The 16,507-nt window shown below is 46.8% G+C and overlaps 1 protein-coding gene across 1 annotated transcript in view; it reads left to right on the top strand.

The window, feature by feature from the left end:
* The window catches only part of LOC126456068 (outer dynein arm-docking complex subunit 4-like), a 136,685-nt gene that overhangs the window by 106,110 nt on the left and 14,068 nt on the right, over positions 1-16,507 (top strand). Inside the window, exon 5 of the mRNA XM_050091823.1 lies at positions 15,318-15,467. Within this exon, the coding sequence (XP_049947780.1) occupies positions 15,318-15,467 (150 nt within the window). The remainder of the gene's footprint in view (positions 1-15,317; positions 15,468-16,507) is intronic.

Raw genomic sequence — 16,507 nt, forward strand, 5'->3', positions numbered from 1 at the left:
GTCCGCTGGCAAGTCAGCCGCGACCCGCTGGTCAGAAAATAAAACGCAATCCAATAAAACGTGGCGCACAGTGACCTGGACGCCGCAAGCACCACACATTGGAGGGTCCTCTCGCCGGAGTAGGAAGCCATGCGTCATAGGGCTGTGGCCTATTCGAAGCCGAGTGAGGAGAACCTCGTCCCGTCGATGGGGCTGAAAGGAAGTACATCACACACGCGTTGTGGGCTTGACTATACGGAGCTTATTGTCAGTCACTTCCAGCCACTCATCCTCCCACCGACGCATGACCCGTGAGCTCAACAGCGAGGTGAGTGCGTGCAAGGGGATAGCACACTGAGATACTTGTGGGGCAAGACACGCCTCCTTGGCTGCGAGATCTGCCCTTTCATTCCCAGCAATGCCAACATGCCCCGGAACCCAGCAGAAAGCTACAACCTTCCCCAGTCGCTGTAGTCGGAGGAGGGCATCCTGGATGGTCTGGACAATTTTGTCTGCCGGATACAAACGTTGCAATGAGTGAAGGGCACTGAGTGAATCAGAACAGACGAGAAATTTAGGAGAGGAAGAATGTCTCATGTGCTCCAGTGCCCGCAAGATCGCAAACAATTCTGCATCAAAGACAGTAAAAGTCTGAGGCAGTCGGACCTTGAGGACACGATATGGAAAAACAACTGAGCAACCAACAGAATCCCCTTGTTTCGACCCATCCGTAAAAACAGCTACATAGTAGTGGTGCTCAGATAAAATGGCAGAAAATGCTGCATTAAAAACGGTGGCAGGAGTGCAATCTCTCTTGTACTGCAATAAATCTAAAATCACTCCGGGCCTCTTCAGCAACCAGGGTGGCAGGCGGTTAAAACCCTGGATTTGGGGTTGTATAGACTCCACGCCGAGGGACTCCAATACACGTTGCACACGGATCCCAAACGGCAATGTAGCCCGGGGACGGCGGGAAAAAAGGCGGTCCAGAGGTGGATGGGCAACAGGATGGTGAGCAGGCGATCTGGGAGCTGCAAGAAACTTACAAGCCTGACGCACCAGCAGGAGCTGCCGCCGGAAGGTAAGTGGCGGTTCGCCAGACTCAGCACAGAGGCTGGGTACGGGACTGGTCCGATAAGCACCCGTGGTCAGTCGGATCCCAGCATGGTGAACAGCGTCAAGGATCCGCAAATAAGACGGCCTCGCTGACCCATATACTGTGCACCCATAATCCAGCCGTGAACGCACAAAAGCTCCATAAAACTGTAGGAGACGCGCCCTGTCCGCGCCCCAAGACCTGTGGCTGAGGCACTTGAGGATGTTCAGTGCCTTCAGCGTTCTGGCTTTCAAGTCACGTAGGTGTGGCAGCCATGACAACCTGGAGTCAAAAATTAGGCCCAGAAACCGCACTGTGTCTCTAAAATGTAGTACATTATCCCCCATATCCAAGGCAGGCAAAGTAAAAAGATGGCGAGAACGATTAAAATGAACACAAACACACTTTTCGGCAGAAAACCGAAAACCCGTCTTTGCAGCCCACTCCTCTAACCGCCGCACTGTTAGCTGCAACTGACGGCTCACGGTTGCAACACTGGAGGAGGAACAGAAAACAGCAAAGTCGTCCACAAATAAGGAGCACTGTACTGGACTCCTCACTGTAGACGTTATACTGTTGATGGCTATGGCAAAGAGGGTAACGCTTAAAACACTGCCCTGGGGAACACCGTTCTCTTGCTCAAAGCGATCAGACAGTATGTTACCAACGCGGGTCCGAAAAAACCGCTGAGACAGGAAAGACCGAATGAAAATCGAGAGGCGGCCACGAAAGCCCCATTGATGCATTTGTACAAGTAGTATCATATGCCTTACTGATATCAAAGAAGATACCGATACAGTGATGCTGACGGAGAAAAGCCTGCTGAATAGCCGACTCTAGGAGGGTCAGGTTGTCGACCGTGGACCGAACTTTTCGGAATCCACACTGAAAGCGGCTAAGGAGCTGTCTGGTCTCTAACAGCCAGACCAGACGTCGGTTAACCATCCGTTCCAGGGTCTTTCCGACACAGCTTGTCAAGGCGATACTACGATAACTACCGGGACATGTGCGGTCCTTTCTTGGTTTAAGGAGAGGGATGAGAATTGCCTCCCTCCACGAGGTGGGGAACACTCCTGTCTGCCATATGAGATTAAAACATTCGAGGAGAATTTCCTTTGACGCCGCTGGCAGATGTCGAAGCATGGAGTACCGGATGCGGTCGTAACCTGGTGCAGTGTCAGAAGTCTCAGTAAGTGCCGATTCAAGTTCCCACATGGAGAAAGGGGAATTGTAGGCCTCAGAACTGTTCGACCGAAAGTCCAAGGTCGCTCTTTCGACAGTCGCACGGTAGCGACGAAACGCTGGATCCTGATTTGCAGTGGCAGTACTTTGTGCAAAATGCTCTGCCAGCGTCTGAGCAATGGCTCTGGGTGTCGTTTGGAGGCATCCCTGGTTCAGGACAGCAGCTATTGGTAAACGGCTATGTTTACCGGAAATCCTCCGGATGGCTTCCCATACTCTTGTGGAACAAGTGGAACGGTTGATGGAGTCCAGGAACTCCTGCCATGTCCTTTTCTTGCTCTCTTTAATGACACGCCGTGCCCTGGCTCTCGCGATTCGAAAGGCGGTAAGATTGACCGCTGTTGGGCGGCATTTAAATCGGCGAAGAGCCGCACGCCTGTCCCGGATGGCTGAACGGCACTCTTCTGTCCACCAAGGCACAAGGCGCCGCTTAAGAGTGCCAGAAGGCTGTGGTATGGACAGGTCAGCAGCATGATGGACCACAAGCGTGATGTGATCCACCCATTCCTGTACGTTATTGTGGCGGTCAAAGACAGCCAACCGAGTGAACAGTGGCCAGTTAGCCCTGCCAATCATCCACGATGGTGGCCGCTGCTCCAGCAATACACCATCCAGGAGATGAATGCGGATAGGGAAGTGATCGCTGGAATGAAGGTCGTCAATGACCTACCAGTGAACAGAGTCGGTGAGGGTTGGAGAGCAGAAAGATAGGTCAATGGCTGAGAATGACCCTGTAGCAGTAGAGAAATGAGTCGGAGTACCTGTGTTGAGGATGCACAACACTTGAGATGTTAGGAGGCTCTCCAAAATTCGACCTCGAGCGCAAAGAGAAGTGGAGCCCCACAGGACATGATGGGCATTGAAGTCTCCCAGGAGGAGAAATGGGCGAGGGAGTTGGTCGATAAGATCTGTGAGAGCGTCTAAGGTCATTGCATCCAGAGGGGGTAAATAAAGGGAGCAAACGGTAAGCCTCCGAGGTGAATGAATTTCAACTGCAACTGCTTGCAGGTCAGTATCCAGGGGGAGAGCAGAGGAGTGGTGGTCATTATTGACAAACACAGCGACTCCGCCTTTGGCCCTTTCTCCAGTCAGGTCATCTTTGCGATATGACGTATAGCCCCTTAGTACAGGAACATCAGATGGTTTTAAATGCGTTTCCTGTAAACACAAGCACAGGGGGCGTTGCCGTGCTAGGAGGTTCAGTTCCTCCACATGTGCCCGGAATCCATTCATGCTCCACTGTATAATGGGAGCCATCTATCAGGGTGGGAGTACCTTCATTCTCACTTTCTGTCGGGGAGGAGAGCCCACAACAGGTGGAGGCTCAGTTTTGGGGCGAGATGATTGCCCCAGTCTGACATCAACCTCCATCGCCTCAGAAGAGGAGTCGAGAGAGACGTTAGAGAGAATGACATCCAAATCAGGAGACTGTATAACTGTAGTCTCCTTTAGTGGGCGAGTCTTCACCTTTGTCTTTGGCTTCGATGTTCTGGCCTGAAGTGGCATTGGAGCCAAAACCTCAGAAGCAGTAGGGGGTGTAGCAGCGCTGGGCAGTGCACAAGACTGGACCGGGCAGGGGCAGGAAGTTCCATGATGTCAGCTACCACGGCCTGGTCAGAAGGCCGGGGGCCAGGGGGGAGCAGCAGGCTTCACAGGAACGGCAGCAGCACACGTACATTGACAAGCGCAGGTGCTAGTGCTGACAGTAGCAACCTCCGTTTGTGTAGCGGCATCGGTTTTCAAGACTGGCTGTTTGAGAACGGAAGAAAAGGAAGCAGCGAACGTGGGCGGCTGCAGGGACTTGTAGATTTTCTTCGCCTCACCATACGGGATGCGTTTTGTAGTTTTTAGTTCCTGGATCTTCCGTTCCTCAAGGAAAACTCTGCATTCCCTACTCCACACAGGGTGATCCCCAGAGCAGTTGACACACTTGGGAGGAGAGGAGCAACCAACTCCCTCATGGGCGGCCTTACCACAATTCCCGCAAGGGGCTTCCCCTCTACAGCCGAGAGTAGTGTGTCCAAAGTGTTGGCATTTAAAACACCGCATGGGGTTGGGGTAATAAGGCCGTACACTGAGACGTAGGAAACCTACCTTCACATGCTCTGGCAATTTGGTGGTGTTAAATCTAAGGATAAATGAGTTAGTCTTTATGAGAGCACCATCCACCCGTTTCATAATGTGTTGCACGTCGACAATTCCTTCCCGGGACCATTCAGCCTTCAGTTCGTCTTGGGGAATGTCAACGAGATCTCTGCAAGTCACAACACCCTTGCTGTAGTTCAAGGTGTTGTGAAATTCAGTCTCTATCGCAAACTCCCCAAGAAATTGTGCCTTCTGAAGGTTCTGGACTTGCTGGAAGCTAGATGTTTCAACCAACATGGTGCCATTTCGCAAGCGCTTTACAGATTTTAATGTGCCAGCAATACCTTCTAAGCCCTTCTGTATATAAAATGGCGAAACTTTTTCAAAACTCCCATCTTTTCTTTTAATTATGAAAAACACATTCTGCGAAGCAGCATGCGTTCTGTTACTACTACCTGAATCAGGAGGACTGGCTACACGAGCCCTCTTGTTGGATTGGGTGTTAGAACCCACCAGCGGTCCACCCTTTCCGCTGGCAGGAGAAGAACAAAAGTTCGAGGGTTCCATCTCGGTCCCACGAGCAGCTATGGAACTAGAAGTCCACCTAGACAGAGCCCCGCGTGCCTAGGTAAGCCTTATACAACTGGGGCGCGGCAGGTGCCCCAGAGGTTGCCCGCTTGCGACTGTTCCACCCCAACAGCCATGCATCTTACAGGCGCGCAGCACACCGTAAGATTGAGGGGTTTTTGTAGAGGTTTACCTTCCTCGCAATCCAGGCGATCAAGCCAAGATTACCATTCCCCGCAGCACACAACGTTCCACCGCCGCGCCATGCGGTGGTCGCTGAAGCATGTCCAGGGGTTACGGTGACAGGAGACTGGCGGCGCTGACCAGTCCCCAGCTCAGGACCCCGGCGTCGCCAAGCCCGTACTCAGCAAAAGAATGCTGAGCCCCTGGCGGGCCCAATCTCGTACTTACCTCGACTTACTCGTCTCTAATACAAACACAACATTACTTTACTCTACCCCTCAAGCTCAGCTGTTTTTAGACCAAAATGCCAGCTGGCTGTTTAAGCTCTCGTATTGTCATCGCTAAAATTCATATACATTATCTATCATACATTTCAACAAACATTTATGTAATGCTAAACGCACGCTGAGGTGACAAAACTGTACATATAGAGATGGCGGTAATATCGCGTACACAAGGTATAAAAGGGTAGCGTATTGGCGGAGCTGTCATTTGCACTCAGGTGATTCATGTGAAAAGGATTCCGACGTGATTATGGCCGCATGACTGGAACTGACAGACTTTGAACGCGGAAAGGTAGTTGGATTGGTTGGCTGGTTGGTTGATTTGAACGAGGGGACCAAACAGCGTGGTCATCGCTCCCATCGGATTAGGGAATGATGGGGAAGGAAGTCGGCCGTGCCTTTTCAAATGAAGTATCCCGGCATTTGCCCGAAGCGATTTAGGGAAAGCACGGAAAACCTGAATCAGTATGGATGGACGCGGGTTTGAACGGTCGTCCTCCCGAATGCGAGTCCAGTGTGCTAACTACTGCACCACCTCGCTCGGTAATAGTAGTTGGAGTTATAAGCATGGGACATCTCATTTCGGAAATCGTTAGGGAATCCAATATTCCGAGATCCACAGTGTCCACAGTGCGCCGAGAATACCAAATTTCAGGCATTACCTCTCGCCACAAACAACGCAGTGGTCGACGGCCTTCACTTAATGACCGAGAGCGGTAGCGTTTGCGTACAGTTTTCAGTGCTAAGAGACAAGCAACACTGGGTGAAAGAAGCGCAGAAATCAATGTGGGACATACGACGAATGTATAACTTGGAACAGTGCAGCAAAATTTGGCCTTAAGGGGATACGGAATCGCATATCCCCGCAATGTTAAAATAAGCCTACCATAGGGAACATTTTCTCACAAACTACTGGAGACAGAGAGATAAAATTTTTACTGAATATGCATTGATATGTTATAACAATATTGAAACAACTGTTTATTGTTAAAGTATTTTCTTACAGGGATATTTTATATTTATTTTTAAGTAAATTTTTTCCATCACTTTTTTCTAGATTATCATCCCTAAGTCTTTTGTAAATCAAGTAATTAAAAAATCGTTGTTTCAGTGTGTAAAAGAGACCCATGTGACTAAGTCATAAAAATTTCAGACCTTTAGGTTCACCAGTACCTGAGATAATGTTCCCAGAATAAGTAAAAAGCAAACTTACCGGAAATGGAGAAAGAAGATTAAAACATTCCCGATGCATAGTTAATACCCCCTCACAGTCTTCGTAATCATCTTCAAGTCTTCTTTTCGCACCCCTCTGTAGCTGTCTCGCTTTTTTCACTAATTTCTTGATTATATTGTCAGCAAGCCTTAGTCTGTGCTGATCTAAAGTCAACATAGCACGTGTTGTGCGGGAACGAACACGCAAACCCAACTTTTGAAGTGCCTGGCATTTTGTTATATTCCCAAGATTGAAGGTTACCACAGCATCATACACCGCAAAATGTAGTGTATTAATTCCGACAAACACTGTTTTTGGGAGACGATGCCATATCACACTATTCAAGCACTCGTTGGGATTCTGCGTTTTTCCATGAAGACATTTCATCAGAAGGCTTCTGTCAGCCAGATCTCTGAAAATGGGCTTTATATCTTCCATGATGGCTAATGGTAGACTGTGGTGGTGAATGTATTTCTCTCCATTTGTTAGTCCCCTATTGTATTTACACCAGCTCTTTTCACCTTTGGGGCACAAATCATGTTCTCGATGCTCATCTGTGGATGCGATGTGAAATACAAAGCCCATATAGCTTTCCTCATTTCTTCAAGATTGCCTGTATTTTGCCTGATTGCAAGGCCATAGCAATTCTGAATGTGGTCTATTATGGAATCAGTCAATCTTTCTTTGCCATGCAACGTTTTCCCATCATCTTGTTTTTTCCCTTTCATAACTGATATTAACCTTCTCAGCCTGGCACCCATTATCTTCTGCACATGTCCTATACATTCAAGTTTGCTTATACACTCCTGGAAATGGAAAAGAGAACACATTGACACCGGTGTGTCAGACCCACCATACTTGCTCCGGACACTGCGAGAGGGCTGTACAAGCAATTATCACACGCACGGCACAGCGGACACACCAGGAACCGCGGTGTTGGCCGTCGAATGGCGCTAGCTGCGCAGCATCTGTGCACCGCCGCCGTCAGTGTCAGCCAGTTTGCCGTGGCATACGGAGCTCCATCGCAGTCTTTAACACTGGTAGCATGCCGCGACAGCGTGGACGTGAACCGTATGTGCAGTTGACGGACTTTGAGCGAGGGCGTAGTGGGCATGCGGGAGGCCGGGTGGACGTACCGCCGAATTGCTCAACACGTGGGGCGTGAGGTCTCCACAGTACATCGATGTTGTCGCCAGTGGTCGGCGGAAGGTGCACGTGCCCGTCGACCTGGGACCGGACCGCAGCGACGCACGGATGCACGCCAAGACCGTAGGATCCTACGCAGTGCCGTAGGGGACCGCACCGCCACTTCCCAGCAAATTAGGGACACTGTTGCTCCTGGGGTATCGGCGAGGACCATTCGCAACCGTCTCCATGAAGCTGGGCTACGGTCCCGCACACCGTTAGGCCGTCTTCCGCTCACGCCCCAACATCGTGCAGCCCGCCTCCAGTGGTGTCGCGACAGGCGTGAATGGAGGGACGAATGGAGACGTGTCGTCTTCAGCGATGAGAGTCGCTTCTGCCTTGGTGCCAATGATGGTCGTATGCGTGTTTGGCGCCGTGCAGGTGAGCGCCACAACAGGACTGCATACGACCGAGGCACTCAGGGCCAACACCCGGCATCATGGTGTGGGGAGCGATCTCCTACACTGGCCGTACACCACTGGTGATCGTCGAGGGGACACTGAATAGTGCACGGTACATCCAAACCGTCATCGAACCCATCGTTCTACCATTCCTAGACCGGCAACTTGCTGTTCCAACAGGACAATGCACGTCCGCATGTATCCCGTGCCACCCAACGTGCTCTAGAAGGTGTAAGTCAACTACCCTGGCCAGCAAGATCTCCGGATCTGTCCCCCATTGAGCATGTTTGGGACTGGATGAAGCGTCGTCTCACGCGGTCTGCACGTCCAGCACGAACGCTGGTCCAACTGAGGCGCCAGGTGGAAATGGCATGGCAAGCCGTTCCACAGGACTACATCCAGCATCTCTACGATAGTCTCCATGGGAGAATAGCAGCCTGCATTGCTGCGAAAGGTGGATATACACTGTACTAGTGCCGACATTGTGCATGCTCTGTTGCCTGTGTCTATGTGCCTGTGGTTCTGTCAGTGTGATCATGTGATGTATCTGACCCCAGGAATGTGTCAATAAAGTTTCCCCTTCCTGGGACAATGAATTCACGGTGTTCTTATTTCAATTTCCAGGAGTGTATTTACACTGTACCCATATGGTTTGCTTTCCAAAACTTCTTTGAATGCTTTAGAGACACCATCTCCCAGATACTTAACATAGCGAACATTATACCAATCTGAAGAGCGATTAAAAATTTTTTTTTCACCCCATAAACCTCCATGCCACCACTACTACCATAATAATTAGCAACACAGTCATCTTTATGTTCATTTGTCAGCCTGTCCATGCATCTACAGTATATAGACATTATCGCAGCATCAATAGCCTTGCCAGTGTCAACACTAGTTGCTCTTACAACACCATTGTTGGAGCTGTGACCCCTTTTTTGCTACGTGCCATCAAAAGCTACTGTGTGGTCACGACTGCCATCATTTTCTTTCACTGTTTCTTCCACAGCTACCTGCATTGACTTCTGTGCTACATCTTCAACTGCAGATCCTAGTACATAGTTGTAAGAATCAAACTTTGACGGTATACTTGGATGATTTAGAACACCACATAGCATATCACCAGCTGCTTTGCCCTTGCCAATTGCTCGCAATCCATAAACTAAGCTAATATTTACACTATAAAGTTCAGTTTTCTTGTATCCGTTATTTACAGTTACTGAAACAGAACTTAGAAACTTACAGCTGCACTTACAAACACTGCATACTAAATTAAACTGGGCAGACAGGTGAACATGGAGTTCTACTTTCAGAGAAACGTTTCCTTGACATTTTTGCTGCACACACTGTTTTCAAGAGCTTCGCACAATATACTCATATCAATGAGTTCAAAAACTTCTTCTCCTTTATCAAGTAAATTATATTTCTCTTCCAAATTCTTAGTTTCTTGTGAGAAGCACTGTTTTCATTTGGAGTAAGTTCGTTCGGCAAATTAGTAATAAGTGGACTCACATTTTCCAACAGTGAGGATGAAGAACTGCCTTGCTTTGCTAATGAATCATCATTTCTTTTCTTTTGCCAGTTCACACGTTCCTTAAACACTTTTGCTCTAGCTCTAGGTATTTTCACTGCGAAAAATGAAGCACTAAATAAAAAATAACTCAACAACAACAACTTCCATATAGTACACTGTTTACAAACAATCCCGTCACAAAGTCAAAGAGTATCTCGAGGAAACCAGAGGGAAACATTTTCGGACAAATAGTGTATAAAGAGTCGCTGGAAAGCAGGATGTTTGAATTCATGTCACATAAATGTACTGCCAAAATGTTGATGTTCAGCCATTAGAGACGTGTATAACTAAAGCGCAATACCCGATCTCACAAGTCTATAAAAATAAAATAGTTATAATTCTAGCAGAGCAATATATGATACGTCATTTTAAAGAGGAAACTTGGAGGAATAAAATACGTTAATAAAACTAAAATCGATTTTTTAACCCAAAATCCGATTCCGTATCCACTGTGAACTAGTCAGATGAGGCCCTGTTTCAGTTGGCAAAAGTTGATGTCAGGATTCGAGTGCGGCGCAGAGCCCACGAAACCAAGTTGCCTACACGGCACTTTGCAAGCTGGTGGTGATGTCATGATAGTGTGGGCTGTGTTTACATGGAATGGACTGGGTCTTCTGATCCAACTGAACCAATCATTGACTGGAAATGATTGTGTTCGGCTACTAGGAGACAGTCTGCAGCCGTTCATGAACTTCACGTTCCAAAACAATGATGGAGTTTTTATGGATGACATTACCCCATGTCACCATCTCACAATTGTTCACAATTAGTGTGAAGATCATTCCGAACAATTCGAGTGAATGATTTGGGTAAGCTGTTCTCCTGACATGAGTGCCATTCATCATTTACAGGACATAATCGGGGGGTCAGTTGGTGCCCAAAATCCTACACCGACAACGCTCTCGCTATTACAGACGGCTGCAGAGGCGGCAGGGCTCGTTATTTCTGCAGGGGCCTCCAAAGATTTGTTGAGTCCGTGCCACGTCGATTTGCTGCACTACCCCGAGCAAAATGGGATCTGACACAATGTTAGGAGACATTCCATGACTTTTGCCAATTCATTGTATGTACAAAGTATCAGACTGGCCTGAAATTTTTCTCAGCTTTTCAATAACGTCTTTGGTTTCTAGCTGAGTCAGTTTTCTGATAAATTGTCAGCATAAAAGTTAGTATACAGTATTTTACTGTTTAAAAATTATAAATATTTAGAAATAAATACATGTATATATAAATACCTTAGTCTAATTTGCTGTACTGTCGTTACTTTGGTCAATTTATTATTATTTTGTGAGAGATATTCTGGCATATAGTTCAAAATATTTACAAAAAGTATACTGCTATGTTCTGATAGGGCTTCTCGAGCTCCATTCATTGACGCTTAGTTTATCAGAATTGTCCAAGGCGTTGGAAAGATATTAATTTTTAAAACTAATTTTATTTGCAAAACTTAGATAACTGATAACTGAAAAACCACTAATCTGATTTAGAGCGCATTTACACGCATTCACTCGTCTTGTTTTTTCCTTTTCTGTGGACGTGCTTTGTTATTTTCTGGCTGTCTTGGATTGAGTTACTTCTGTCATGGCGGATTGCCCCTCCACACTCCTCTCCAATGGCCGAGCGCCACTGGGTTTTTCCCAGCTACCAAGCGAACCCAACAGTTTAGCTGCTGCACTCGTGCAGCTGTAGTATTTCTTATACTTTACTTATGGCCTTAAATTGCATGAGAAGCATAAACCGGCTTTTTATTTTCTTCTTTTTTGTTTTCTCGCGAATAAGGAAACGTCTTCACACATGCTCTTTCAGTTCAGTTTCATAAAATATATACAGGAAAATAAAGATGGTTATACATAAAAATAAATGAATATTTGAAACAATGGAAGTACTTAATTGCTATTGACAAATATCCTATATTTTTAAAATAACTAGAAATAAATTTAAAAAATATTTCATTACCTTACGGAAGCACCATTAACTCGAAAGAAATATGAAAACAATTATTTTCTCAAAATGTTATACCATTGACAAATAAATACAGCATCATAAAGGTTTATAGCGTTGACACCTTAATACAACCTAATACTGCAATAAAAATTAATACACACCAAAGGGATAGAAATATGAAAAACTTCTACTTTCTGTCTCTACAAAACTGCTATCAACTCTCAACCACTTAACCAACTATTAGTACTGCTGCTGATCTTAATGCCTCTATGAGTAATATCGGTAGACTTTTCTTGTTCATTCACTGGCGTTGATCTAAACTACAGAATGTTTCCAGAATGAGAAGGTAGGAGACGAGGTACTGGCAGAAGTAAAGTTGTGAGGACGGGTCGTGAGTCGTGCTTGGGTAGCTCAGTTGGTAGAGCACTTGCCCGCGAAAGGCAAAGGTCCCGAGTTCGAGTCTCAGTCCGGCACACAGTTTTAATATGCCAGGAAGTTTCTACAGAATGTTGTTTCCACAAAAGGATGCGCCCTCAAACTGTCGCTGCCGCCATCTACTGTCGGCTGGATTCCTTGGGCGTACGGCAGTACCTCAGCTGCGTTTCCACTGTGACACTTGATTCCGCTATTCACTGTAACTTCTTATAACCCGTGTTTGTGTAATCACTTGCAGCAAGCGGTAGACACTCTTGAAAACTGTGCATTTCCATTCAGTTGTCACAGACTTCAGGTACCTTCTCTCAATGTGTACAGAAACTCGTCTTTACGGAATGGTGGCCTGTTGATGTGCGGATGGGCTTTTGAAATCCTCCTAGGTCCTTCTGGATACAGCAGTTGCTGTACCATTACAGATGCGCACGGACGACTCGTTCCTCAGCGCTGCTTTTGGATCCAAGGTCCTTGATACCTGACTATAGGTACTCGCTACGTCCTCGTACAGCACACAGACCCGGAATATGTGCACTTTGGTGCCCACACTTTCTCAGTCACAACTATAATTTACATTGAAAGGCAGCAGGCCACTCACCTTTCACGTGATTTCTCATCAAATTCTGCAAAGGGTCTTTTCTCTATCCATGTTTTCTATTTTATTGAGTTCGATATTGAGCATGCCATTGCGTTTAACCACCTTTCTTAAGCAAGAATGATTGCTAGATTGTATGAATGGGTGTAACTGCAAGCTCACGCCCTCTAGTAAATTCAGGTGGACTTTCTTGGTCATCGACCTGAAATTCCATTGATTACAGTAGAATTGTCTTCATTGATGGGTCATACTTCAAATTGACCTCCAGTGACCAGCGAAGAGGTGTGTGGAGACGCACGATACAGCGATGGGGTACCAATCAAACTGTTGCCCTGCAAACGGCCCGACAACCAGGAGTGATGCTATGGGGTGTCATTTCATTTCATAGCAGGACCTCTGCGATTGTCATCCGCGGCCTCCTCCCAGAACAGCGGTACTTCGACGATATTCTACGGCCCGTTTTGTTGTCCTTTGTGGCAAGCCACCCTGGGCTTACATTTCAGCAAGGTACTGCCCGCTCGCACACGGCGAGAGTTTCCAATGCTTGTCTTCGTGTTTGCGAAACCCTACCCTGGCCGACATGGTCGCAGATCTCTCCCTAATTGAGAACTCATGGTGCATTATAGACACGGCCCGTCAACCATCACGGGATTTTGACGATCTAGCGCGCCAGCTCGAGAAAATTTGGCACGATATCTACCAGGAGGACATGCAAGAACTCTGTAAATCAATGGCAAGCCGAATAGCAGCTTGCATAAGGGATATAAGTGTACAACGCGTTATTGATTATCTCAGTTTCTGAAGCTGTTTCTCTTGAATAAATCATCCCGTTTTTGAAAAATTAAATCATTTTCTTTGTCTGTACATGTACATCACATCTACCGTTTTCCGTCCCATTCGGATATTTCCTTTGTGGTTCGTCTTTTTTCTCTTAATAAATTATTAATATCACATTATTCACATAAATCTTAACCATATACTGAATAAATGTGTGTTTAATACACTGAAATAGTCAATACGTTACCTTTAAGCCACGTTCCTATGTCGTTTACGTGAACCACGACCAAGGAAGCGTTTCAGCAGCATTAGATCGGATGGTGTTCCCTCTTGGAGTTCCAACTAAAGCATTATTTTGCCCAACTGTGTTGTAGTCTCTGTGCGTCTAATAACGTCTTGCGACTGAGCGCCAATTTCGTCATCATCACCCCTACCGTCTATGTCTACAAACAAATAAACGGCGACAATTTCGGAGACACCGTTATGGTCATTTGGCAGCTAGTCATTTACGTCTATAACACCAATGTCTGAGAGTCTTCAAATCTTTGCAAAAGTCTCAACATCAAATTCAGCTGCAATGTTTTTCAACTGTTTATCTGTATTCATGGTGTGCAATGCTTTTGACTGTTTTTTTCATCTTCTTTCTCTTTGATGTCACTTTATACTCCGAACAAACGTAGGCAATACAGTTCTGTCCAGTACAACTGACAGTTGGTCCGAATCTGTTCGTGACGATTAGTTTCACTTAATTTTAATAATTCCCGTCGTAGATTGTTACCGCCATTGCGTATAGATTAATGAGGGCCGCATAAACGAGGTTCCGCTGTATCCTTCCTACTTCTGTTTGATTGCCTCTGTTTAACCAATACTGGGCTCCTTTGTTTTTGATTTCCAAGTGCAACAGGCATAGGCTCACAATTACCAGTAATACATCATTCAGGGGCAAACAGTGGGCCTCCATTTATTTCTCGCTGCACTCTTGTGACTAATGAAGCTAGCTTCACAGGCCCACAGATCGCAGCTTGGGAATCCATTAGTCGGAATAGTGCTACAGGGTATACTACTGAGATTAGTGGGAGCTTACCGTAATTCGAGATCAGGAGTACAGGACGCCTGGAATGGTTAAAGAAAGGCAATTACAGTTCAAAAACAACTCTCTCCTAAAACTGCCAGGCTAGAGCGTCCGCGATTTAAACGCAATATTACTATAATCGTCCGCAAGTAAGAAGGCTGCTGCTGATGCGCTCTGCACAGTTAGAGGCGAAGAATACTTTGCTCCGCTACCAGTGTGCTCTCTGTCCCCGACCCACTCCACACGGCCCATCTTTTGCCTACCCTGCTAACTGTCAGCGTTGGGGTAACAGCCACATTGAGGCTCTTTATCTGCTTCTCACTCTCCGTGCAAGAATTTATGTTGTCGGACAACTGTCGCTGTTGCTTCTTATTGCAATAGTCGATTTGTTTGCTCTAGACTAGCCACCAACATCATAGTAGGTAGGAGCCTCCTCCACACCTCGCACTCTGAAATCCCCACTACAGACACGTGTGGCACCATGGCGCTACTGGCTAGAAAGTCACGTGGTACAATGCCCCTTGTTGCTACGCATCGCCCCACTACCAGTCCTCGTAAGTGCCAGCCACTACAATTCCGTGCAGATTCACGCATGTTCTTAACGTACCCGGTGCTAGAAATATGTTTCCTGTCACACGAAGTAGTTGGTAGCACTTGACAGCAGCGCTGACCCAGTGTCCCTGGCGTGGCAGCTATCTTCCAGAAGGCGGAGGCGCTGTACAACACGGGCGACTTCGAGCACAGCCTGATGTTCTACCACCGCGGACAGCGCCTGCGCCCAGAGCTCGACGCCTTCCGGCTGGGCGTGCAGAAGACGCAGCAGGCCATCCAGAACACCATCGGTGAGCTGCCTTGCTCCCTCTTATAGGTCCTCTTTCGCCTACATCTGGAACCTTCATCTGTATTCTGCACGCCACCGTACCATAGGCTAAGGCGGGAGGAGTGACTCTGGGATACTCTCTTTATTCCTTGCTTAATTCTAAAGCATTTCTAGAAACGATTGTCTACGATTCTACTTAAACTTTTAAAGCGGCTGAATGAGGCAAGAAACCCTGCGGCTTTAGCAGATACTGCAGAGTGTCGAGAAATCTCTGTCCCCTTACGTCAAAACATTGTCGGAGTCATTTATAAGTTCCTCCAAGGCTCCATAAGATACCGCGTAAAAAATACAAACATACAGACAAATAACACTTATCAGTAGATACAGCATCTCTCCGAGTTTCTATTCGTAATGCGCTCCGTAGTGTAGTTGCACTAGGGGGCGGGTCTTTCAGAATACGCTATATGATCAAACGTATCCGGTCACTTAGCAATGAAGGTTAATGTGGAGTGTGTCCACGTTTCATCTTCTTGGCGGCTTGAACTCTGCTGGGGTCAGTTTCATTGCGGTATCTGAATGTCTGCCGAAGAACAGCAGCCCATTTCTTCTTCAGAGTCGAACCCAGAGCAGGTAGTGGCAATGCATGCTGGGATCTGGAGCGAAGTCGACATTCTGACTCATCCCAAAGGTGTTCCATTAGGTTTAGGTCGGGACTCTAGGCATACCAGTCCATTTTAAGACTGTTATTGTCCACAAACCATTGTTGTCCACAAACCATTGCCTCACAGGTGCAGGTAGAGTACATTGTCACGCTGATACAAACAAGCATCGCCTCCAAACTGTCCCTCTATTGCACACAGTACACAACTGTGTGAAATGTATTCATATTCTTCCACATTGAGCGTTTTCTTAAATCCAATAAGGGAGCCACACCCTAACCACGAAAAACATCAGCTCCTCTATACTTCCCTGTTGCCACCACACATGATCGCAAGTAACATTCTCTAGACATTCTCTAAACTCAAACTTTTCCATTGGATTGCCACAGAGTATAACGTGATT

This window comes from Schistocerca serialis, chromosome 2, assembly GCF_023864345.2.
Source record: "Schistocerca serialis cubense isolate TAMUIC-IGC-003099 chromosome 2, iqSchSeri2.2, whole genome shotgun sequence".
Lineage (NCBI taxonomy): Eukaryota > Metazoa > Arthropoda > Insecta > Orthoptera > Acrididae > Schistocerca > Schistocerca serialis.